This window comes from Epinephelus lanceolatus, chromosome 12 (assembly GCF_041903045.1).
Source record: "Epinephelus lanceolatus isolate andai-2023 chromosome 12, ASM4190304v1, whole genome shotgun sequence".
In the NCBI taxonomy this organism is placed as follows: Eukaryota; Metazoa; Chordata; class Actinopteri; order Perciformes; family Serranidae; genus Epinephelus; species Epinephelus lanceolatus.
This window is the reverse complement of record NC_135745.1, coordinates 24,722,978-24,748,474: the sequence shown is the minus strand read 5'-3', so window position 1 is coordinate 24,748,474 and position 25,497 is coordinate 24,722,978. Positions and strand designations below refer to the sequence as shown.

At 42.0% G+C, this 25,497-nt stretch overlaps 1 protein-coding gene across 5 annotated transcripts in view; it reads left to right on the top strand.

Moving 5' to 3' along the window:
- Positions 1–25,497, top strand: part of LOC117272132 (activated CDC42 kinase 1-like) — a 78,853-nt gene that overhangs the window by 28,357 nt on the left and 24,999 nt on the right. For 3 of the 5 annotated variants that reach the window (XM_078173147.1, XM_078173146.1, XM_078173144.1), the window contains exons 2-5: positions 11,275–11,452; positions 13,756–13,826; positions 24,469–24,738; positions 25,244–25,396. In XM_078173147.1, coding sequence (XP_078029273.1) covers positions 11,275–11,452; positions 13,756–13,826; positions 24,469–24,738; positions 25,244–25,396 — 672 coding nt within the window. Of the gene's footprint in view, positions 1–4,885; positions 5,086–11,274; positions 11,453–13,755; positions 13,827–24,468; positions 24,739–25,243; positions 25,397–25,497 lie in introns of those variants that run through there. The other 2 variants (XM_078173148.1, XM_078173145.1) reach the window with 1 other exon arrangement.

The window sequence follows — 25,497 nt, the reverse complement described above, 5'->3', positions numbered from 1 at the left end:
AAATGTGTGTGTGTGTGGTTATAAAAGGGAAGCGAGGGCAGGGAAGGGTCTTTGCTATTTTTTCTCCTCCTGTCCTGTCACATCCTGTGTGCTTGTTGACTTAGAGCCAGATTCATGACGTCACCTGCGTCTGAGTGACTGTGTGAATGAGACAACTGATGGCTGAAGGAGTCCACACCTAAACTCTGAAAATAATGGACAGTGGAGCCAGCTAGCCCACTCAGCTATTCCTCATAAAACATTTGTGAGAGCACATGAAAAATAAAAGGTACTGTACTATATGTGAGGGAGGGTTAGAGCACCAGGTATAAACGACCTTTCTGGAAGAAATCTTTTCATTTTACTACCTATAGCTTAACAAATGACATGTAACGTTATATTTTTTCTTTCTCACTCTAACTCCTGTGGTTGAAACTAAATCGAAGAAGTGCTTGCTAAATGGGTAGTCGTGCACGTCAAAAAGAAAAGAAAAAAAGAAAAAGGTTTAAGCCAGGTGCTGGACCAAAAAGAAAAAAAAAAGATAGCAACAAAACACGAAGAAAGGTCAGCCCACTGTAGCTCCCCTACGTGCAATTTATTAGGACATCCACAAGTACACTGTCGCTCTGTTACGTGCAGTGTATTGCTAATAAATTGCACTAAAGGGAGCCACAATGTGCAGACCTGTCATCTTGTTTTAAACTAAAATTGTGGCCGTATCTTACACATTGTACCTTTTTTAAAAGTGATCGCTGTTCAGGTCATACCTTCTCTATATCTATAAGAGCAGGGGGGGCAGACTAAAGAGACTCCTTCAGCCTCACACCACAGATCATTTTTATTAATGCAGTTCTATAAAACCGATGTAGGTCTTGTGCCATGGTGGCTCCCTCAAATCCATTTCATCTAGTGTATCTGATGCTCAGGGAATTATTTGGTTACATGCTGTGTTTCCTTGTTCACATTTGGAGTGTTACTCAGATGCATCTTTAATGAAAACATAGATGATACTGCGCCCATGTACAGTAATAACATATTTTGTCACTTGAGGCATATCAAGTGACAAAAGTGGCCAGTGCATATGCACTCACTGGCCACTTTATTAGGTACACCTTGCTAGTACCAGGTTGGACCCCTTTTGCCTTCAGAACTGCCTTAATTCTTGGTGGCAAAGATTCAACAAGGTGCTGGAAACATTCCTCAGAGATTTTGGTCCATATCGACATGATAGCATCACACAGTTGCTGCAGATTTGTCGGCTGCACATCCATGATGTGAATCTCCCGTTCCACCACATCCCAAAGGTGCTCTATTGGATTGAGATCTGGTGACTGTGGAGGCCATTGGAGTACAGTGACCTCATTGTCATGTTCAAGGAACCAGTTTGAGATGATTTGAGCTTTGTGACATGGTGCGTTATCCTGCTGGAAGTAGCCATCAGAAGATGGGTACACTGTGGTCATAAAGGGATGGACACGGTCAGCAACAATACTCAGGTAGGCTGTGGTGTTTAAACCATGCTCAGTTAGTACTAAGGGGCCCAAAGTGCGCCAAGAAAATATCCCCCACACCATTACACCACCACCACCAGCCTGAAGATATTCAGAGAAATACTGGCCTAAAATCTTACAGCACACCAGAGCTCTTTTCTGAATGACAGTTCCTGCATCAGCTCACTTCACAGTAAATCAGATAATGAACACAGTATGTCTCGCCCTGTTGTGAATGGAGACACATAGACACAAACCAACACACCAGCATACTCATGAACAAAACCCCAGTGCACAGCACCAGATGCTCTTCAGATATGTCTGCTGTCCTGCCTTTAATTAAAGCCAGACTTTTTATGACAACATCCCTATTTTGTTGTTGTTTTCTCTTTCCTTTCCCTCTGTGACTCCACCGTCGGCTCACCTCCCTTTCCTTCCACTAGTAAACACAAAACATCCTAATTAAAAGCAGAGGAGAGTGGTGGTGAATGAGGGGACACAAAGAGAGAAATATCCAAAGTCAATAGCAAGAAGTCAAATGTTGAATAGGTGGATTAACTAGAAAAGAACAAAGAGCAACAAAGAGTGGAGAGAACAAAAAAACTGAGATATGAGAAAAGCAAAAGCTTAATAGTCTCTGGCAAGAAGCAGAGAGTGAGAGGGGGCTTTCTGCTACTGAGGGTCTGAAAAGCAGCTGGTAAGGGTTTGTTTATAGTCAGCAGAGGGGGAGAGAGATAACATTTTTGCAGGATTAGAGGCAGGAAATAAAAGGCAGCACCAAATAAAGAAGAAAATGCAACGGGTTGGCCAGACCCCAGGGAGGGAGGGGAGGCTGAGAGAGGGGAGCAGAGTGAAAGAGAGGGGATTAATAAAGGAGTGAAGCATAGGGAGGAGAAGGGTGAGGTTAGGACTTTTTCTGCTGCAGTGGTAAAAGACAGAAGAGACGTCAGTGAGACAGAGGAGGAGTCGGGGGGAGCTGAGTGAAGTTAGGTGGCCTGGGCAGGTCTTGTTAAGATAATTGGTTTGTATTTTGAGCTGTTAGTCACCCACTGACAGACATCTGCTGCCTTTGTGCCTCTTTGTCTTCTCTGTTAATGTAAAAGGATTAAGTGTTGTTGATGTGTGATTGTTTATAAGGGTAAGTGTCTGCTGCTCCTGTGCCATGGTGCTTCTGCTGATTTTAAACATGCCATTTAGGTTTAAAATAACTAAAATGACTGCCCCTGACTAAGAATTTTCCTAGTCGACCAGTAGTTGTCATTTAGGGCCATTAGTTGACTAGTCACCCTCATGTTTACGATGTTAATTTAATTATCAAATTATATATTTTGGTTGGGGCAACACAATGGTTTGAGTTGAAGGTGTGAGAAAGAATAGTATCAGTAACATTGTTAACACTGTGCTACATTACAGAGAAATACAAAACCGTACTAATGAACCTTCATTAATATAGGCCTATATTTTATCTACAAGTGCACGTCACACACTGAGCGAGCCGCCTGTTAATGACGCTGTCGGCAAAGCAGTAATGATTGTGCTAAGTGGCTAATGGGCATGTAGCTACTTCCGTGTTTCAGATGATACGTCATGTTTGTAGTCGACCAATGAAGATGAGTTTACATATCACCTTGGGTTCGTCCTTCACCTTCTCAAAATGATCCCACACTTTGGATTTCCTGCCTGACATTAACTACCAACAGGACAATGCCCCGTGTCACACAGCCGGCGTCCTCCTTGGCTGAGCTGTAAAGTTAGCTAGTTTATTGGTGTTATGTGAGCTAGCAGTAGATGCACCCTTCCTTCTGCGCTGTGATACGGTTGGCAAGTGTAATTTGGTAGAAAGAAAACAGTTCCTACATGAAACGGCTCACAATAAAGTCTGTGGATTATCTTGAGTAACCGGGTAATGATTTCTGGAAAGAGACATTGATGTTGAGTTTTTTAAATTTGTGAGTGCCATCTAGTTTTATTATATTGAAGAGAAGACAGACATATCGCCAACACTCTGCAACTCACACCAAAACGATCCGGACTGATAAATAGCACTACAGGTAAAAGGCATAAAGTAAAGTAAGCACGTACTTGTCGGCAAAGTCATATGACAAAGTGAGGCATACTGATGATTTTGTTGTGTTTTACAAGAAATTTAGAAAAAGGAGGAATATCTTCATGAATAATCCCATACATAATTCATGATCAGTCTGTTATTTTGGGACCGCTCACTGTCCTTATCCCCAGAGTGTGTACCACAAGAGTGTCACAAGTTCACTCCAAACCAGCGGTTTCAGTGACAAACTCTAACTGAAAACCCCCAAAGTGGAATTTCTCCACTGCGGTGAATTTTAAACTAAGCAGGCAGGGATAAGTGAAGAGATCGAGCAGTGGAGAAGGGAAGAAGTGGTCGGTCGTGATTGTGTGTGTGTGTGTGTGTGTGTGTGTGTGTGTGTGTGTGTGTGTGTGTGTTTGGGGGGTTGCATCACAGGAAACAAGCTCTCCATCCTGCAGTTGAATGTGACCCTTTGGCCCTGGATCAAATGCTCCTCCGGGCTGAATACCATGAAGCCTCTGTCCTCTGCACCACGCACTGCTCTGCACTGCACGGACCGTCTGACTGACTGCAGGAGGGAGAGGAGGAGGAGGAGGTGGGGAGGGGGGTTGTCAGAAAGATTGGGTGAGGAGTAGAGAGGGGGAAAGTAGTCCAAAAAAGGGGAGTGGGTGAAGAAGGGAAGAGACAGCAACGGAGCAAAGATCGAGTCAGAGGGAAGATGATATAAACACATTACTGTTCTCTGAAAGCAACCAGACACACATCTTGGTGCACCCTAAAATGTGAAACCAGAGACAGTCACTCACTCTCACGTCCCCGCTGCCCGACTGGCAAGAGATTGAATCGGGGAGAAGTCGCTCCTATTTTTAGCCCCACGCTCGATGGAAAAGCAAACAGACAGTAGCTGCACGCGCAAAGACAGAAGGAGAGAGAGGGAGTCTGTGTGTGTGTGTGTGTGTGTGTTTGTGTGTGTGTCAGAGAGGCAGTGAAAGGAAGGGAGGAAGGAGGAGTGACTTATTTGTGAAGTTCTGCAACTTTGGATCACTGGCTCACTGCTGTTTGAGGAGCACACATGGCCGGACTGGGCACAGGGCCGAGCTGAGAGGCTTTCTAGGTCTTAGTCACTCTACAGCTTTTTCCCCCTCACATATTAGAAGACAGTTTAAGTTCTCTTTTGCACGCTGACGTGCTACATGGATGCCTCTGTGCCTTCCCGAGGGAGCTGAAGCTAAAGAAGGGGCTTACTGGACGATTGCCCCGCCATGGAATGTTGTAGATCGGCGTACAGGATCTTAGGAAGTTTTTCTTCCCCCTCTCGGGTTCGGGGCTGCGGGTCTGGATCCGAGGAGCGCCTGCGCTTCTTAGAATTCCCACAGAGACTGGGAACGTCAAACTGGGAGGACTGTGGCTCCGGTAGTGGTTTAAGAGACAAGCAGCCACCTCTGGCCATTTAAACGCACGCGCACATTTTTTGCACCTACAGTCATCCAGACGAAGGAATTCAGGATGCGACGCTTTGACAAGCTGAAAAAGTCATTCCCCTTCCTGGCACACTTTCACGTATATCGAGTAAGTCTGGTGTCTGTTCTCCCTGCTCCCCTGAGGGAGCTTATTATTTAGAAATATGACATATCAGTAACTATAGTCAGAATCATGTGCTCTACCCAGATGTGTGAAAATAACGTTTGTATCATGAATATCGTGGAGGTCAGGGGTCTGTGTGTGTGTGTGTGTGTGTGTGTGTGTGTGTGTGTGTGTGTGTGTGGACTCTACAGCTGGACTGAGGCCGTCCTCTGGGAGGGTTGTTGTTATTGCAGCAGGATGTTTGAGCAGAACAGATCTGATAGAGGACATGGCTTTGGCCAGGAGTTGTGTGTATGTGTGTGTGTGTGTGTGTGTGTGTGAGCGAGTGTTAGCATGCGTTTCTCCACCACCATGAGGAATGAGTTCAGGCCAGAGGCATTTCTCAGCAGGGACATCATGTTGTTTCTCTGCATCTGAATTCCTACATCCCTCTCTGCCCTCTCTGTGTCAGACTTGTTGTTTCTGTGTCTTTCTTTTTTACTTTTCATGTGAAACTGAAAACCAGTTGGCCTGTGTGTCTGATGTTGTCACATTTCATGTTCCTTTAGGAAAAAAATAAATGTGGGGAGGGGGAGAAACGACACTATGTAGAGCTATCCTGGACTTATTGCCCTGGTTGGATTCCTCAGAGTCCTGCCACATGTCACACTTAACGAAGTTTGAACGTAGCGTTCCTCCTGCTGACCTCACACCTCCACAATGTGCATCTTCCTCTTTACTCTATTAAAGAGGCAGTCAAGATAAACACCTAAAAGGATCCCCCCCACCCCCAAAATGAAGAATTGTCTATCAGTTACTCACTTCATGTTGCATTGAATCTATAAAGAAAATATTGTTTTTCTTGTATGTCTCTACAGTGAACGAAGAATCCAAAAACTGAGAAGATTCTTGATCAATTGCAGTAAAATGGGTCCATGTTTAACAACAGCAAAACTATATCATAAGGTCTGTTGACAAACTCAAACTCTCACACAACTTGTGCAGTGTAATCCAAGTCTCAGGGTGCTTTCACACCTGCCTCGTTTGGTTCGGTTCAGTCAAACTCAAGTTTGTTTGACCCTAAGTGCGGCTCATTTGTGCAGGTGTGAACACAGCAATCGCACTCAGGTGTGCAACAAAACAACCGAACCAAGACCTTCTTGAAGAGGTGGTCTCGGTCCAGTTACAAATGAACTCTGGTGAAGTCCTGAAGGATTTGTGTGCCTCCTCCTGTACTGCCTTAATATGCACATTCAGCACATCCAGTGCATCAAAACATTGTTTTCTAGTTGGAGCCGCACCTCGTTTTCAAACTGTATGGTTTGACTAAAATGAACAATGACAGCAATATAGTCCACGATGGCCAGCGCTAAAATCTTTGTAACAAAATGAGTCCCTGATTCAGACCAAAGCAAGACAACTCTAGGTCTGAAAGCGCCCTCATTTATCCAGTCGTATGCTCAGTGCTTTCCAAACAGAAAGCTCTTTCTGACAGGGAACTGAACTAGAAGTGAAATTTATCTAAGCTCTCTTAAAAGCCAGACTCCATTGACAAAAACAGTAATTTCACTTTACTTAAGTAATTTTACTTTGCTGAACACAGAAACAGTTAAACTGGTCGAGGCCTTGGTAGACCAGCAGCTCCGGTGTTAAGCCAGGTAAAATTACCATTTTATCAATAAAGTCTGACTTTGATGAGAGCACTTTTCGTTCAGTTTCCCTCCAGAAAGGGCTGTCTGTTTGGGAAGTACTGAGCATTCAACTGGATAAATGAGACTTGGATTATACTGCATGAGTTGTGTGAGAGTTTGTGACCAGATGTTTTGTTATAGTTTTGCTGTTGTTAAATGTGGACCCCCGATGACTTCAATTCATCGACTATTTTCCACTTTTGGATTCTTCGTTCTCTGCAGACATAATATGGGGTGAGTAATTGATATGGGTGAAGTGTTCTTTTAAGATGTATTATAGGGATGCACGATAATATCGGCATCGTCTTTAAGAATCGACCAACATACTTTTTCTTACTTTGCACAGTAAATGAATATTACATACATTGAAAAGCATTGTATTTCATATTTCCATCTGCTGGTGGGCCATCATGGTAAGAGTATGCATGCATAATATGTTGTTTATTCCACTAAAGAAGAGACTTAATGAAAATTAGGTGGGGAAAAAAAGTGGATCTATCGCAATCGCTTATCAGTCAAATGAATTGTTACATATCGGCCTATCAGATAATCGGCAAAAAATCCAGTATCGTACATCCCTAATGTTTTACATATGACATCATAAAGGAAGAAAGAGCAGCTCACCTTCTCAAAATGTGATTTAATTTACGTGTCATTTGTGAAATTGTGAAACAAATAATGATCTCTGTCAGCTCAAACACAACCTATCCTAACCTTCTCTATAAGGAAATGTATGGCAACTCATTTCTACGCACCACCTGTCTCCAAAAAGTTTAAAACATAATATCCCGTTTAATGAGTTTTGTAAATTGGTTAGCAAGTTGACAGAGAAATACGATAGAAGGGCTTAAGCACCTTGATTTTGACCCCTCATGCCTCAGATGTGACACTGTCATGGAAAGAGGCCCAAGAGGAAGCTGACTTGCGTCTTTGGCATCGTCAAGCGAAATAACACTTACATGTTGACTGCCAGGGAAGATTACTCTCAGGGCTGCACTGTGGAAAATAAAGGGTGTAATATCTCATGATGAATGATGCACACAGGAATATTTTATGCTATATGCAACAGTGTTTCTGTCGTGGTTGAAAAAGAAAAGGTATGTTCGATGTTATCGGGGAAGCTTTTCTTTTAAATCTCAATAGCGTGAACTGCAGATCACATAAACATGCCACATGGTAGGAGAGCATTTGGCATAGCTTAGCATGGTCGTGAACCAGCCAAACAGAACGCTGTATCGTCTTTCTCAGGGTAGGGGTCAGGCATGATGCAGCAAAATGCAAAATATGGAGACGGATTCAAATGACTGCAGCTGTAGTTAATCCTGAAGCCACAGGCACCGCAGGCATTCGGTGCAGCCTGCATCTCTATAAAGTGGATCTTGCAGGTTATTATATTGTTGGGTGAAGTTAGTAAGGGGCTCAAACCAGAGGATTTCTCTTCAGGAAAACATCAGACAAAGTTCTCAGTACAGTTCTCAGAAAGCTGAGACTATTTTGAGTGTGAAGGTGGATGGCGCTTCCTGCAGACTTGGAGAGCCAAAGCTGCATGTTTGGACTTTGCTAAAGAGATATCACCTGACCCACTTTTATGTGCATTGCAATGGATTTGTATCAGGATACCGACATCTGGCATAGCCATTGGGGATTGAGCCCTCCCAGGTCAGACCTCGCATCAATAATTCATGGAAAACACAGGACCACTCACTTTCCACTGAAAAGGCACAGTTGATGCATATTTTTAGTTTTTAGGAGGGTTGGTCACATGCCAGCTTTATTTTTATGGCCCGACGTTAGGTGTGTGTGAGCAAGAAGGACGCCACAGTCATTAAGCAATAGGAAGTGACCTTTACCCAAGCCCATTAAGAAGTTTAAATGACAGAATGGAAGCTGTGACCTCTGACACTTTCCTCTGGACCTTGTAACCTTGGCTCAGTCAGCACAGGAAGTTCCTCATTCACAGAGTCTAATTACTGCTCAGTGGAGTGACTCCTTTGCCCCCGAGCGTCCAACCTAAAGGTCTCCCCGTCAGTTTCTGCAGATTTGGAATGTATGTCATTGTTTTGTGTTGATTAGGTCACTTCACTTCCTCACTGAAACTGGGAGTAACACTGAGGACCAGTGTGAGCAGGTGTAAAGTTCTGAACTGACCTCGCTGACCTCCTCTATTGAACTCATTAGTCTTGATTATTGACCCTATCAGAGGTGTGAAGAGATGTTACTGCCTGTATATGTTGTCGGACAAATGTTGTTTTTTCTAACCCAGTGTCATTGGCAATGAAATTGTTTTGTCTTCAAAGAGTCAAATTTAATTTTCTAATGGCAAATAATTATCCACATCCTTGTACTGAACATTTCATCTCTTTCTTTCTCTCTCTTATTTTTTATTTGTACCTGAAAGTACATATGCCAGTGAAATAAATCCTAAAATTAAAAAAAATGAAGAAAATAATACATGAATATAGAAATGAATGTAAATATAAATATATAAATGAGTCAGTATAGTTTAGGTGAATATTAGATAAATAACAAATGAGTAAATATGCTAGTGAAATGAATCCTGAAATAAATTTAAATAAATAAATTAGGTAATATAATCTAATAGTTATATGCCTGTGAAATAAATCATAAAAATTAATACATAAACATGTAAATAAATGGAAATATATAAGTGAGTCAATACAATTAAATAGATACATAAATTAATAGATAAATAAATATGCCTTTCATATAAATCTTGAATATAAAAAATGAGGAAATAGATACATAAATGTATAAATATTTGTTAATATGAATTTATAAATGAGTCATTATTGTTCAATAAACAAACAAATAAATGCAAAAATAATTAAATATTTTTTTGAAATAAATTAATGAGGAAATGAATACATAAACATAAATAAATGTGAATATAAATATATAAATAAAACAATATAGTTCAGTAATTAAATAAATAATCAAGTAATTTGCCTATGAAACACATTCTGAAACAAATAAATGTCATAAATACAAAAACATATGAATAAATGTAAATGTCTCAATGGAGTGCAATAAATGAATAAAAAAATAAATATGCCTTTTAAATAAATCATAAAATAATTACATTAGGAAATACAACATGGACGTCAATACATGTAAATATAAAAGTGAGTCAACATAGTTAAATTAAGAATAAATAGATGAATAAATTGTTTTTTGTTTTAAATAAAGGACATTTTGCAAAGGACTACTTTATATTTATATTTCAGGGGTCTTTTATTTCCTAATGCCACATTTATTTTGCAACTCTTTTTATTTCCATCTGTTTAAATAAGCATAAAATACTTGGTAGGGTGTTGATGGACACCAAGTCAGAACTCCATAAAACCTGTGGCTCATACATAATACAGCCTGTTATGTCCAATATTGGCTGAGATGCAAGGTAAAATGTTTTTTTTAATAAAGAAATTTACGCATGCAGCCTAAAACTACAGTTTCTAATCTTCAGTTTGACGTATAACTTGTGTGGGTTTGAAAGAAATCCAGTTGCCGCACCAGGCTTTTGTTTCGCTACTCCTGCTCATGATGCTTCCTCCTCTCAGCCCGCTGCCTGCTGTGTGCTGACTTGGCGGGGGCAACCACAGAATATAGTGATCACTTTTCAATAATGTGTAGTAATAAAATGACTGTTTTGTAAAATGAAAAGCCTATCTGTTCCCACCTCATTTATTTCGGTACGTCCCTGAGCTCTGTAAAGAAGCCCATCAGGATTAAAGATGAGTTTCAGCTACATGTGCTAGTTTAAGCTTGTCACATTAAGTAGACAGTGATGGATGATGTTTTAAGCTTGGGTGTTGTGTTTTGACGTCTAAGATTGATGGTCTGACTCAGTTTCTTATGGAGCGATGTAGTACAGTGTATATGTTGTGGTCAGATTGTTTAGGGGCCTCCCGTTTGTCTTCACTGACACTTATGGACACCAGATGTGCATCATTCATCTCACGTATGTCTGTCTGTTGTATGACTGTAATTTTCTGCTCAAAGTGCTCCCTTCTGTTTCCACAGTAGTTATTAACATATTTAGATGCCATGAAATCGCTGACTAAGTGATATATTAACACCACAATGATACAGGATCTGTGTAATCAATGCCTATTGGATTTTTTCAAAGTAAAATTAGTGTCCAGTCAGTTTTGGTCCACTGACAAGCAGCTAATGCTATGTTTGGACGTTTGGCCCCTTGCTGTCCATGTCCTTGTTTATGTGATGTAAATTTGGGCAGCCCAGCCTGCAGTGTGAGTGTGCCCATATGTGTGTGTATATTCAAGACTAATCGTGGACTGTGATGTAAATGTCTAAGCATTCAAGCAGGTATTTCAGTGTGCTGCAAACGATTTCCTCTCTTTTTCTAACAGAACAGAACAGTTTGATTGTTGTTCAGTGACTTTCTTTCAGGCTCTATTCAAAGACCAAACGGTTGAATGAATATTGAACTCAGTTTTCTGTATTCTTTGTGTGTGTTTTGCAGAAACTGGGCAGTAGCATGCAGTGTGAGGAAGGCACAGAATGGCTGCTAGAGCTGCTGATGGAGGTGCAGTTGCAGCAGTACTTCCTGCGGATACGAGATGACCTTAACGTCACCCGGCTGTCGCACTTTGACTACGTCAAGAATGAAGACCTGGAGAAGATTGGCATGGGTCGACCTGGTGAGAAACTCTGTGTGTGTGTGTGTGTGTGTGTGTGTGTGTGTGTGCGTGTATGTATTTGTTGTTAGGTGTTGTTATACTAAAGAGAAAGTTTGGGTTTTTCGGACCTAATTGTATTGCAGAGTTTTGCACAGTGGCGACTGGATCTTTGCGGGTCGACCCGTAACCCGTGGGACCCACAAATGGACCTGCAGGTCGGGCAGCAGTGATCGTCTGTTAAATCGGTCTGTAAATGATATTTTGACATTAATGGCTATTACTGTCATGGCATCTGAAGGTACTGATGTGTTGAGCAGGTGACAGTCCGTGGCCGTTTTCAAAACACACTTGTGTCATGCACTCCAAAAGAAACTTGTTGAAACTTTAAACAATAATTTATTGTACAAAATGGGGGAAACAAACGTTGACAAAAATGGTTCCATAATTCATATTAAATTCAAAAGATAACGAAAAAACAGCTACAAGTTAGAGGGAATAGTGATAAAGTGGTAAAACATGGCATTGATCCACAGCCTCAGACGGATGCGCTCAAGCGTGCCGTGTGCACAAGCTCCGTTGGTAGGCTATACTATATTTTCACATTTTTAACAATGCAATTTAAAAGTTTTGATTTTTATTGATAACCTACATTTACCAACAACAAAAAGACTACATTTAGTACCAAAATATATGTTAAAAAAAAAAAAAAGTAAATAAAAAAACGAATATCGAATACCAAATTTTCATAACGAATACCTTCCCATAGAAACGAATATCCGAATATTTGGGTACAGCCCTACTGAGTATGTTGTGATATTGTCCATGATTCAAGGCCTTAAAAGACCCTCACATTTTCTTTTTCTTTCTGCATATTGCCTGTTTATTTTTTAGCCAAACTAGCATCATGGCTCCAGCAATGGCAGGGTCACACAAACTATTTGATTGGACTCTGATGATCATCCCTTGAACAGGAGCCGTACACATGCCGCGTTTTTTGCACCCCCACATTCGTTATTTTCAATGTAGACGCGTGGCAGGCGTGCTCAAACGCCAGAATGATGCCCTTGTGGTGCGCACATGTTCCTGAGCAACTGTTTTTCAGGGCTCGATGGCTGCGCCCTGAGATAAACAGAGTTCAACTTTTGGAACACAGCAGCACACACGAGGTGGCTGGAGCCTATCCCATTTGACATTGGGCAAGAAGCGGGGTACACCCTGGACAGGTTGCCAGACTAGAGTCACCAATTAACCTGCATGCTTAGGACTGTGGGAGGAAGCTGGAGTACGTGGAGAAAACCTGTGCTGACACAGGGAGAACATGCAAACTCCACACAGAAGAGCTCCCCCACCTTGGGGTTCGAACCAGGAACCCTCTTGCTGTGCTATGCTAACCACTGCATCACCGTGTCGCCATTGGTGTATGAATGTGTGTGTCAATGGGTGAATGAGAGGCAAATTGTAAAGCGCTTATCTCTAAAAATGCATCTCCTCCTGTCTTTTCTCTGATTAGATGTCTTCAAGTATATCTCCAGAGTAGTGTACTCTCTGTCTCATATGTGTCAATGTCACTGACTAATTATACACTTCAGACAAATTAACGAGTAGTGTCCTATCCAATTTTCTCTGTGCTTTTGTATGACTATATAAGGGGATATTCTGCGTCTATATATAGCCTGAAGTGTTACTTTTGTCTGCAGTAATGGCAGTGTCATTTGGCTCACTGTCAGCATTGCTGGAGCAAATCCTCCATCGCTAACAACCCTAATATCATTTAAAACCACAACTGGTAATTAGGCACAATGGGAAGGGACACTTAAGTGCCAAGTCTTTTGTGTGTGTGTGTGTGTGTGTGTGTGTGTGTGTGTGTGTGTGTGTGTGTGAAGAGGATGGCAGCAGTAATGTTCTAAATCCAGTTACTGAGGCCCTCAGGGTATCGCTACCGAGCCGCTTAAGTCTAATTACACCCACTTCTCCTGGTTATATATTCCTCACATCTTTTCCTCCTCTCATCTCACTGTTCTCTGAGCTCTCCATCTTTTTGTTCTTGAATCTGCTTTATCTCCAATCTCTTCTCACATGTAGTATGTGTGTGTCCTCCATCTTTTCTACCCCCTTTATCATCCACTCTTTTTTTTCTTTATTCTCAGCTCTGAGTTCTCTTTTAATCATGGGAGACAATCTTGAAAGTCAATATAGTTTACCTTCTGTAACTCAAATCTTAACTGATCCTGTGGTTCTTACAGACAGGTTGCAATCTGTTTTGTGTCTGCCGCTGACCATCTGTGTGTTTCTCTTTGTCTTGTCTCTTTCTCTTTGTCATAAAGGACAGAGACGACTGTGGGAGGCCGTGAAAAGGAGGAAAGCCATGTGCAAGCGCAAGTCCTGGATGAGCAAGGTGACAGACATAGACAGACACAACACACACAAACACACACACCCAAGTCATTTATTATGGTCGGTGGTATGCTTGACATTATGTCGCCGTGGTGGCGTCTGTCTGTCTGTGTGTCTGTCACGGTGTGGACACAATCACACAGAAACTTAACACCTCGACCACAGTTTCCCCTATACGGATGTTAGAATTAAATTTTGCAGCACCTTGCCAAATTAATTTTGCGTAATCTCTTTTTTTATGTAAAGACAAGTACATTAATATAGGCAAGGCGAGATTATTCGGGTAGCACATTACACTCTGAGGATTAATATGTGCAGTGTCCTGGTTGTTTACAAGGCATGAACAGTTACACGTGTGACAGGTCGACTTCAGTTATTTCAAATGTCCTTGTCAGCAGTCAAGATTTTAGAATGACCATTTGTATATTAATTACTCGCCCTGTGCTTTGTTGAATTCATGCAGAAAAATGTGTTTGTCGCTATGCCTCCACGATGAACAAAGAATCCAAAAACACAGAGAATTCTTGATGAATTTAAAGGGACATTGTGTAACATTTTCAGTTGTTTATTGGCAAAAATTGATGTCTGCATTCATAAATATGTCATCACTGGTGTACTATTACCTCCACCAATAATCTGACTTATCGTAAAAGGAGAATTTCGGATTTGTTTGTACATTGTGCGGGTAAGTCGTCTGTGGGGTTCCATTATGTTTCGCCATCTTGAGAATACACCCGCCAGCAAGGGACATACAGCACCGCCTTCGGCGTTTTCGTTGAGAGCCAGGCCAGCACTGCGTGACTGAGGAGCCGAAGGAGAGGAGCAAGAGGCGCTTCGCTACTACCCTGGCAAATTTGAAACAAAGTCCCACTCTTTGAGCATAATGCAGGATCATGCATATGCAGCATCATGGGAGACGGAATCCTTGTCGCCAAGAAAGCGCAAAAGGGAATAGAAAAGGCAGCATGACCGGCGAATTAAAAAAACATCGGGGTAGCCTTTCCCAGGTAGAGAGAGCTGCTGAGGGAGAATGGTAATGCAATCACAGACCAGCGCCGCTGTTGGCTGTTAGCCGCTGTTAGCCGCTGTTAGCCGTTGTTAGCGCTGGCCTGTGATTGCATTACCTTTCTCCTTCAGCAGCTCTCTCCACCTGGGAAAGGCAACCCCAATGCTGACCCTTGTTTTTTTAATTCGCCGGTCACGCTGCCTTTTTGATTCCCTTTTGCGCTTTCTTGGCGACGAGGATTCCGTCTCCCGTGATGCTGTATAATACATGATCCTGCATTATGCTCAAAGAGTGGGACTTTGTTATGCGGCAGTAGTGCCGCTGGCCACTAACAGCTGTTAGCGGTGCAGTAATACAAGGAGAGGGATGAGGTGTGTGAGGTTGAGCCACTTGTCAGTTGTCAAAGGACAAGACGTGATTGGTTTGTTTCAATTTACATCCGCCCCAACAGTCCTACGTTGTAAACACAGCCAGCATGGTGAGGAGGGGGTTTGTCAACTCGCGTCGTGTGTGTCTGTGTAGGAGCCTGAATGAATACTCCATGTAGTATCGGATGACATGGTTTCATCAGTGTTATCATAGCTTTTTGGTACACAGTGGCTACAGTTGTTGCAATACGTGTTTGAAACAGTGAGGCGCTAGAGTGCACCATCTGTTTGAATACAATATATGATTTCAACGTTAGATGGGAGAAATTCCTACACACTGTGGCTTTAAGTCACAGGAGTCTGTGTGATACAACAGTAAAACTATATTAAAACATCTGGTTACAAACTCTCACACAACTCATGCAGTATAATCCAGGTCTCATCTATCCAGTCATGTGCTCAGTACTTCCCAAAGAGACAGTCTTTTCTGATGGGCAACTGTGTGGAAAGTAAAACTTATCTATGCTCTCTTCAAAGCCAGACTCCATTGACAAAAACAGTAATATTACCTTCCTGAACACTGGAGCTGCTGGTCTAACGCTACCTAAATCAGTTAGTTTGTTTGTCTTATTGTATGACTGCTGTATCCAAATTAACCCTTTGAAACACAAAAGTTACACAAAAACACAAACAAATTAACTAATGGAGGCAGCAGTAGCCCAACAGCTCCTGTGTTCAGTGAAGTAGAATTACTGCTTACGTAAATGAAGTCTGGCATTAAAGAGAGTAAAGTTAAGTTCTCTGTCAGAGAGATCTCTCTGTTTGGGAAGTACTGAGCATACAGCTGGATAAATGAGACTTTGATTAAACTGCTCAAGTTGTGTGAGAGTTTGTAGTTTAGCTGTTGTTAGACATGGCCGCCTTGTACTCCAATTCATCAAAAATTTTCTCAGTTTTTAGATTCTTCATTCACCGTGGAGGCTTTCAAGAAATTCCCTCCTGAATTCAACATAACACAGGGTGGTTAACTGATATGCAAATGGTCATTTGGCAGGTGAAGTATTCCTTAAAGCTGTAAGAGCGTTGACAAAACATTTTATTGATGTAGATATTTTTATCACAAATTCCTGGCGCAGTAGGTGGCAGCCACCTCCAACGTCTTGTTTCAAACAGGGAAGGTGACATAAAAGAGAAGTTATTTCTGTAATACAATTCAATACAATAGACAAAATGTTAATAAATAATTATGTTAAGTGTTTACTATTAACAAAAAGGACTTCTTTCTTTAACTTAAAGCAGCGACTTTGCACATAGGTAAATGATATGTGTGTCAGAATCATGTGCATGGCTGCAGAGAGTGCAAGTCTCAAGTCTACAGCTTTGGTGAGTGGTCACATAGCGCTAACACGATGTCAAGGTGTTGCTTCTGTGTGATTATGGAGGAGGCCATTTCCTGATCGGTTGTGTTACTTGTTTTTAAAAGAGAAACACATCTGGAATGTTCCGTACAGATGCATATGTATCTATAGGGAGAACCCCCCCAGAGAATAAGACAGCTTGACCCTTCACATGAGGATGAGCACGTCCACATTCACACACACACACACACACACACACACGAGTCCAGTCACAAGAGTTGCTGACACACAGATTCAGAGCGTGCTGCATTCACAGACATGTTGCCTCATGAAGCATGAAGTTTCTCCCTTAAAGAGACAGAACCCATGTGAGCATGTCAGCAAACCTTTATCAAAATATCTGTTTACAAACTCACACAATTCACACACTTAATGCAGTGTGGTAGCGACAATACTCATAACAGTGGACAGCGACCAAGGCAGCTCTGTAACATCAGAAAGTAAAAAACACCTCTCTGGAGGTGAAAAAGTTGATCATGACTCTGCTGCCTGATGTGAAATTTAGGAAACACAACATGAAATATTGGAGAAGGAGTACCATTAGTGACAACATGGCATCTGCAGTGATGTGGGCACTGCGCCGGACTATCGTGATGAAGAGGGAGCTGAACCGGTAGGCAAAGGTTTCGATTTCGTGGCCCATCTACATCCCAACCCTCACCTATGGTCATGAACTTTGTGTAATGACTGACAGAATGACATCGTGGATACAAGCGGCTGAAATGAGTTTGCTCCGTGGGGTGGCTGGGCTCAGCCTTAGAGATAGGGTGAGGAGCTCGGGCATCCAGAGGGAGCTCGGAGTAGAGCTGCTGCTCCTTCGCGCCGAAAGGGGTCAGTTGAGGTGGTTTGGGCATCTGATCTGGATGCCTCCTGGGCGCCTCCCATTAGAGGTGTTTTAAGCACGTCCCACTAGTAGGAGGCTCCGGGGCAGACCCAGAACACGCTGGAGGGATTATATATCTCATCTGGCCTGGGACAGCATCACGGTCCCCCAGGAGGAGCTGGAAAGCATCGCTGAGGAGAGGTATGTTTGGGGTGCTTTGCTTGGCCTGTTGCCCCTGCGATCCAGCCGTGGATAAGCGGATGAAAATGGAACGGGTACTATTACAGATGGAGGACATAATAAGGCATTTTGTTAGCCATGCCAGTAGCGTGGCTCCAAAGATGATGGTCCGTCACTCCACCTCTTTCATCCTCTCTGAAATATCTCAAAAACCATTTGGATGGCTGCCATGAAAGCCACAAATTAACATTATACCTGCTAAACACCAGCTTCTTAGCATGTTAACGATAGCATTTAGCTAATATAAGCATCATCTGGCGACGAAGATGCCTGTTGACATAAAGTAACGTTACTTCTCCAGACGTGATGAAACCCAAAACTCCAGAGGTTCATCATGCTTACAGATAGTGGTGGTGCTGAGGTTGGCAGGGGTTACCGTAGTTATGCGTCTCCAACCGGTAAGGAAGCTCCCAGGAAGTGACGAGGTACTTACAGCTCAGTGCATCGGAAAAGATACACACTACTGCTAAAGGCTACCTCATACAGAAGCTTGTACAATACATGATGATACACCTACATGCACACACAAAGCTCAGAGAAACGAAGTGTGTGAAGGAATACTCTGTAGTGTGTTTATGTGTTTGCTGTTCTCAGTGGAAGTCGTGGTGCCCAGAGGACGCTGCTCGCCTTCTATAATTACACCTGTCTGTTTCCGCCTCTGGCACCATCCTCACTCAGCTAGAGTAATCTGCTTCCTCAGCCCCCTGTGTGTGTGTGTGTGTGTGTGTGTGTGCGCATGCGTGCGTGCGCACTCTGCCATACTCAGAATCTTTTGAATGTCGAGCCTCCTATTTGAAACCCACTTACCACACAGTGACCGCAGAGATGTGGTGTTTTTAAAAAGGTCTGCAGCATTATGTCATGTCTGGTCCGGTGTGAATGTGAAACCACACACCGCTTGCTACTGTTTATATCTGGCCAGTCAAATATGTTTGGCACCGGAGATTCATTGACACCTCTTTTTCACTGACAGGACCGTTTTCTGAGTGGTGACCTTTGTTTACCCGCCAGTAATGAGCTCACATTGATCTCATTCACTTTCTTAGAATGACATCGACATTAATTAATGCTGTAGATCCAAGATGGCTCTGTCTGTGAGAGAGACATGTCTGTGTGACATGTTACATGTTAAATGGTAGCTGCTGAATGAAGTTTTAGTATCTGTCATATTTTATGATGTTGTTGTGGACCAAGCAGTCAAAGCACAAAGAACACGGGTTTAAAGTTTAAAAAAAAGGTGGGTTTATATTCTCAAAAATACATTTTACAAAGCAATTGACTGAAAGTAACAATTAGAGTTACAGGACCCTTAAAACAAAATATAACTAACTGAAAAATAAGGCTAATAAAACTATACGTCAACTCAACAAAGAGACTTAACAGAATGAGACACTGGGGCATCATATAAACTGGCTGATCAGACCAAATAACATAGACAGTAACTAAAGCTGACACAAAGAAACACTTAATCCCCTCCCATGATGTCACATTTCTTGGTTTGGTCCATGGGAATACCTTCTGTATAAAACCAGGCTCCGCCCTCAGCTCCAGCTTTTGCCCAAACTCCAACCAGGAAGTGACTTCAGGTAACTCAAAGTTTAGCCACATCTTTATTTGAAAGTGTGCAGAAAAAAATATGTTTAAAGGAATAGTTTGGATCTTTTGAAGTCGTATTGTATGAGGTACTTATCCATAGTCAGCGTATTACCAACAGTAGATGTCAGTCGGCACGTCCTCAGTTTGGAGAAGCTGATAGAGGTGCTGACATGGAAGCTAATGCTGCATTCGTTTTGTACTCGGAGGTCAGAAGTCGGAAGTGGGAATGACGTCACCTCCGAGTTGACAACAGTTTTTGCATTCTAGTTGAGATGGTGGACAAGTCGGAAAAAAACATAGACACCCGCAAGAAAGCCTTTGTTGCCCTTGCACTTTCGGAGTATAGACAGCTTCAAAACCATCATGCACTCCAACTGATGAAAGCCGCAGATGAGGCTGACCTAATAAACAAATAAGATAAAATTGCTATAAACAGTACTTTAGCAGAGTGTTTACTCACTATGTGTGTGACCGGCAGCCATCTTGAATTCCTAAGTCGGGGTTGATGCGGTTGCTTGGAGTTTCCGAGTTGGAAATCTGATCTCAAGGTGCGTTCGAGTTTAAACTTCCGACTGGGAACTGGGAATTTCCGACCCCCGAGTACAAAATGAACGCACCATAAGCAATGTACTGCTGTAGACGGGGCCGCGTGTTTTAGCCAAGAAAAAACAAATCTATCTATATCAGTTCAAAAGTACATTATATTGAAAGTATTTTCATTGCTTTACCTTGCTGCAGACAGCCTTTTCAGATGGCGAAGCTTTTTTCTCCATCTACGCTCTTGTCAAAGCCAGACTCCATTGACAGAAAGAGTCATTTTAGCTCGCTAAACACAGGAGCTGCTTTTCTACTGCTTCCTCAGTCTCTTACTTAATTGTGCTATTGTGTGACTTTGGTGAACCTGACTAACCCTTTTAGATGCCAAAGTCGCACAATAACACAGACAAACTATCTGATTGTGGCAGCGACAGACCAGCAGCTCCTGTGTTCAGCGATGTTGAATCACTGTTTTTCTCAATGGAGTCTGGCTTTGAAGAGGGTGATAATGTCTCCCGTTTCCTATCGGGAATCGCTGTCTGACAGTAAGGTTAGTAGTGAAAATAGTGGAAATGTAGTGTACACTTGATACGATACATGTGGCTGAAATATGTTTTGCTGCTGCCCCTATCCACAGCAGTACATTGCTTTGCTTCTGTGTCAGACTCCAGTCTGCTTCTCCAAACTAAGTGATGTGCCAACTGACATCTACTGTAGGTAACACACTGACTAAGGAACTTAACTAAGGATAAGTGCATCATACAATCTGACTTAAAAAGATCTGTGAGTGCAGCATTCAAGTGTTTATTTTAGAATCTGAATGTTACCGTTATGAATGAAGCTTCGAACTCATTTCCCCCGGTGTCTGACATCAGCACCAGTTTCTGTACATTCCTATTTTGGTAAACAGTCTTATTTAGGGCCTCTAAACAAAGGTTTCCCTTAATGGCTCTGCACAGCACACACATTGTACCGGTTCAAATTTAGAGGAATGGAAAGCTCACACACACACACACACACACACACACACACACACACACACACACACACACAGATACATTCAGGTCGCTTTATCTAATAGTGCTTCCTAATGAGCGCTTCCGAACAGCGAAGTCATTCCTGCTGTGTTGTCAGCGCCAGCGTCAAGAGGCAGGAAATGTCTCTCTCCTCTAGTGATAAGAGTGTGTGTGCGTGTGTGTGTGTGTGTGTGTGTGTGTGTGTTTCGATACTTATACACAGCTGCTTTCTAACAGTGAACCCATTGGTTTTGTGTTGAAAACATGCCACCATATGTGATGTGCATACATTGTTTAACACATATACAGATATTATATTAGTGTGCACACCAGAGCTTGTGCCTGTAGTTATACTGTAGTTTTCAGTGTGTGTGTGTGTGTGTGTGTGTGTGTGTGTGTTGAGGGTCTTCAGGTCCAGATAACATTACAATACTGTTAGACAGCGGTGATTCCAATCCTCTGACTATAACTTGACTTTGCTTTCCAACCACTCTCTCCTCACACCACACAGCCCACATGCGCAACACATGGCGAGACGTGCATTTATAACAGGAAATGAGGAAGACGTTAGGATGACGAGGCTCACTGTTTCTGCTGAATAATGAAGTATGCTTCTTCTTTGAAGCTTCTGCACCTACAGTGGATTTAGTAGCTATGAAGGCATGTAGAGGGACCTGTCTTAAGCTGGCATGGACTTTCATAAAAATTATAGCCACACACACGGAGGCTACATTCAGACTGTAACAGATTTTATTGGTCTGCTCGTGCTGCTTTAAATTTTCTCTTACCTGAGTCTGGTGCCAGTGGTGCTGGTTGGCAGTGTAGATTACAGGCGCAAGTTCTTAATGCAAAGTCATTTCTAGTTTTAACCTCTTTGCTGTCACTAGATGTGTTCCCCCCCATCTTGTTATTATGCACATTTTTAATTTGTGCTTAAAAACCTTGAGTGGAAACACCAAAAAATTAAAAAAAAACAAAACTCTTGGGGCGCCCAGTAGCTCAGTGGTTACAGCGAGCGTCCCATGTACAAAGGCATTGTCCATGCAAAGAGAACAACAAACAGTGAAAACATAAACCCATAAACCATAATCACAGCCTGATAAGACATGATACTATCAAACAGTGTTGCTGCAGGCCTACGGCAGTGGGTGACTGGGTCAAACCTCTGTGTGGGTGAGGAGAGTATGGGGAGAGCTGACGTGGATGAAAGAGATGTAGAGTGGAAAAAAGGTAGTTTTCCTCAAGGCTGACAGAGATGGAAAAGATCAAGAGATAGAATTCATAATTGATTCTCCACCCACAGCCCAGAGTCTCCTGAGTGAGAAGTGACCAGGCAGACAGCTCAGTGACTAATAAAGGTGGAGGACTGAACACAAATGTGGTTCATGAGAGATTTTATAACCCGTCAGACAGTTGTAGACACTTTGTTTATCTCATAATAGGGTTCATATTGTTGTTTATAAGCAGGTTAATTCATCTTTTTTATTAGTTTTATGCATGTGTACGGCAAAGCCTGATTTTGTCACTTCTAGATAATGAATCTGAAAATAAATGGGTGTGTAGTTGTATTAAATAGTCTAAATGATAGATGACTAAGCAAATACATTGAAGCTAGGGCTGCACGATAACTATCGGGCCGATAACAGGAAATTATTACGTCATTCCGATAAGTCCGATATCATAACAAATAGCCCCGATAACATATATAATTTTGTCAGAACGGCAGTGCCCCGCTCCCACTATGAGACCTGAATGGCCTGCAGTGAATGCTGCATTCAAGTGACGTCGGCATAATCAGAAAAACTCTTTCTGACTGGGAAAATTCAAGAATACCCCCTCATGTCGGAAAACAGCTCGTTAACTCGGTCATAATTTCACACAGACGCGCACACTCTCTCTCTTTCGCACACACACACACACACTGGTATACTGGTACCAACGGTAGACCACGGTACTAAAACTCCACAGTACATATCAGTGTTTCCGCTACATTCATTTAGCAGCCGCCGCTGCTGCTCCTTCAAAACATTTTTGCAAATGCACCACCACTCTGAGACATCTGTGCACTTGCACAGCGCAGCAGCCAGTATAGTGAGGAGAGCAGCGATGAGGGGAGTGGGGAGTGGGGGAAGGCTCCTATTTAGGGATGCACCGAATATATTCGGCCGAATATTGCAAAAAAAACACACATTCGGTATTCGGTGGAATAAGTGAAAAGCAAGGCCGAATAATAGCGGTGTGTTTTGATAACGCAATCAAACAGCGTGCGGTGACGGACAGAGTAAAATGTCGGCAGTGTGGCGATAAACAGTAACGGCGAATCCCACCGGTTGTGGGTTGAACGGGGGTCACAGACACGGACAGGAATACGTATTCCTGTCAAATACGGCGGCGCATTATAACAGCTTACCGGCGAAGAAGTCCGGCTCCAGGTGAATAACTTGTTGTCATGACTGCCCAAAAGTACCTGAACAGCTGAGCCATGGCAGCACACAGTATGTGGCCTATCAGAGGAGAAACTTTAGGGACTGTTCGTTACTTATGAAGGGACTGTCAGGGGAGGAGGGTGGCTGGTTGATTTTTATTTTATTTATTTATTTTATTTTGATCCCCGCTATGTTAATCACTTATTGATGCTGTTTTTGAAGTATGAATAAGTCAATAAGTAATTTATTCCATTGAAATATCATTGATGTATTATAGAAAAGTGATTTATCTTTTTATAAATGACAAAAGGCACATCTGCCTCATTTTTGCTGTGGTATTGTGATACTGTCACTGGTATCGTACCGTGGGTCCCAATTTTGGTACTGTGACAACACTATCTCAAACACACAGACTCTGTGTCTCTGTTTCTGTCTCTGTCTCTGTCTCTCTCTCCTAATATGAGATAAAAGAACAACTGAACCCCATTTACCTTAGTGAAAAGGTATTCATTTGAATGGAACCATAAGCCAAAATTCTTTAAACTTATTTTTTTGTTACTATGGAATGCACTTTTTTAGTTTGTTTACACAGACAAGTCTAACTTGTTCAGTGCAGTCATTTTCCATATATATTTATTTTTTTGAACTTCTGGAATGAACTTTTTCAGTTTGTAATCCTGATGCATGTATTTGCATCAGTTCAAGGGGCCTTTATTTTTATATCAGTAAGTAATGCACCTTATTTAAATTGATGTTTATTTGAGATATCAAATAGTTTTTTTGTTTGATATCTTTTCGAAAATGTTTGAGATGCTTGCTAATAGTTTTTCATTGGAAAAAATAAATATCTCTTCATTTAAAGAGTCAAAACTGTTTTGGTTTTGTTCATAGTATTGATGTCATGATCTTAGGTATATACATATATATATATATATATATATATATAATGTATATGTATGTGTGTTATCGGTTATCAGTTATCGGTATTGGCCTTTAGGAGCTGAAAGTTATCGGTATCAGTTTAAAAGAAAAGTTATCGTGCATCCCTAATTGAAGCGTATTTACTTGTACTTGTCTCTCTGTTTTTTCTCTTCATTATTTGACCTCCCCCAACTTTTTTACCACATTTTTTCTCCTACACACACTCTCTTTATGCTAACCTCACTCTACAGCCAGCTTTATTTGTTCTTTCTCTTCTTCTGTTCCTTTCCAGGTGTTCAGTGGTAAGCGTCCAGACGGAGGAGACTTCCCCCAGCAGGGCCAGCTGGCCTCCTCCTTTCGTAAGCTGTCTCCCACACCTCCACTGGGCCTCGGGGAGGGCGTCCTGGCCACACAGCCTGGTGGTGGCGCTCCTCTTGACGGGCAGCAGCAGGCTCTGACCTGCCTCATCCCAGAGAAGGACCTGACGCTGTTTGAGAAGCTGGGCGACGGCTCCTTTGGTGTAGTGAAGAGAGGAGAGTGGCTGACACCTTCAGGGAAAGTGGTGAGGAGACCTGCACTTTACATTTATTTAGTTGTATAAAACGTTGGAGTTATTTGTCAAAGAAAGAAGTGGAGCATGTGCACACTACTAAAGTTGTTTGTTTTGCATTAAACATGCAGCTTGTTTCCATTTTGTGCTGATGTAGGAATAAATCAAAGCAGGTGCATGAATCTGTGTACTCATACTGTCTTTACTCATATATAATTGCTCTTTTTTCTGGATTAATGAGATAATCTAATTGGTTCAGAACAAAGTATAGTGTACAAGATTATTATCTCATTAATTCAGACAACAAAGAGGATGTGTTTCTGTCCTAAATTTGGTTAAAATGTGTCTTAAAAGGCATTAAATTTAACTGTCTGATACCTGTAGACACCCTGTAATAATCCTATTAATTCCAAAAAACAGGGAGAATTTTTTATTTATTTATTTTTTTCATTTTAAATAAATGCTTTACGTTTCTGTTGATAAAAAACTAAACTAAACCCTCTTCCCTTGTTTCCAGCTGAACGTAGCTGTGAAGTGTCTGAAGACAGACGTGCTCAGCCAGCCCGACGCTCTAGAGGACTTCATCTGTGAGGTCAACGCCATGCACTCCCTGGACCACCAGAACCTCATTCGCCTCTACGGTGTGGTGCTCACACACCCAATGAAGATGGTAGTGGACACACAGAAAAACGCACACACACAGGGAGGAATATATACACACACATCAGTCAGCCTGTACTCTCACTTACACCCACACACACTTAACACAAA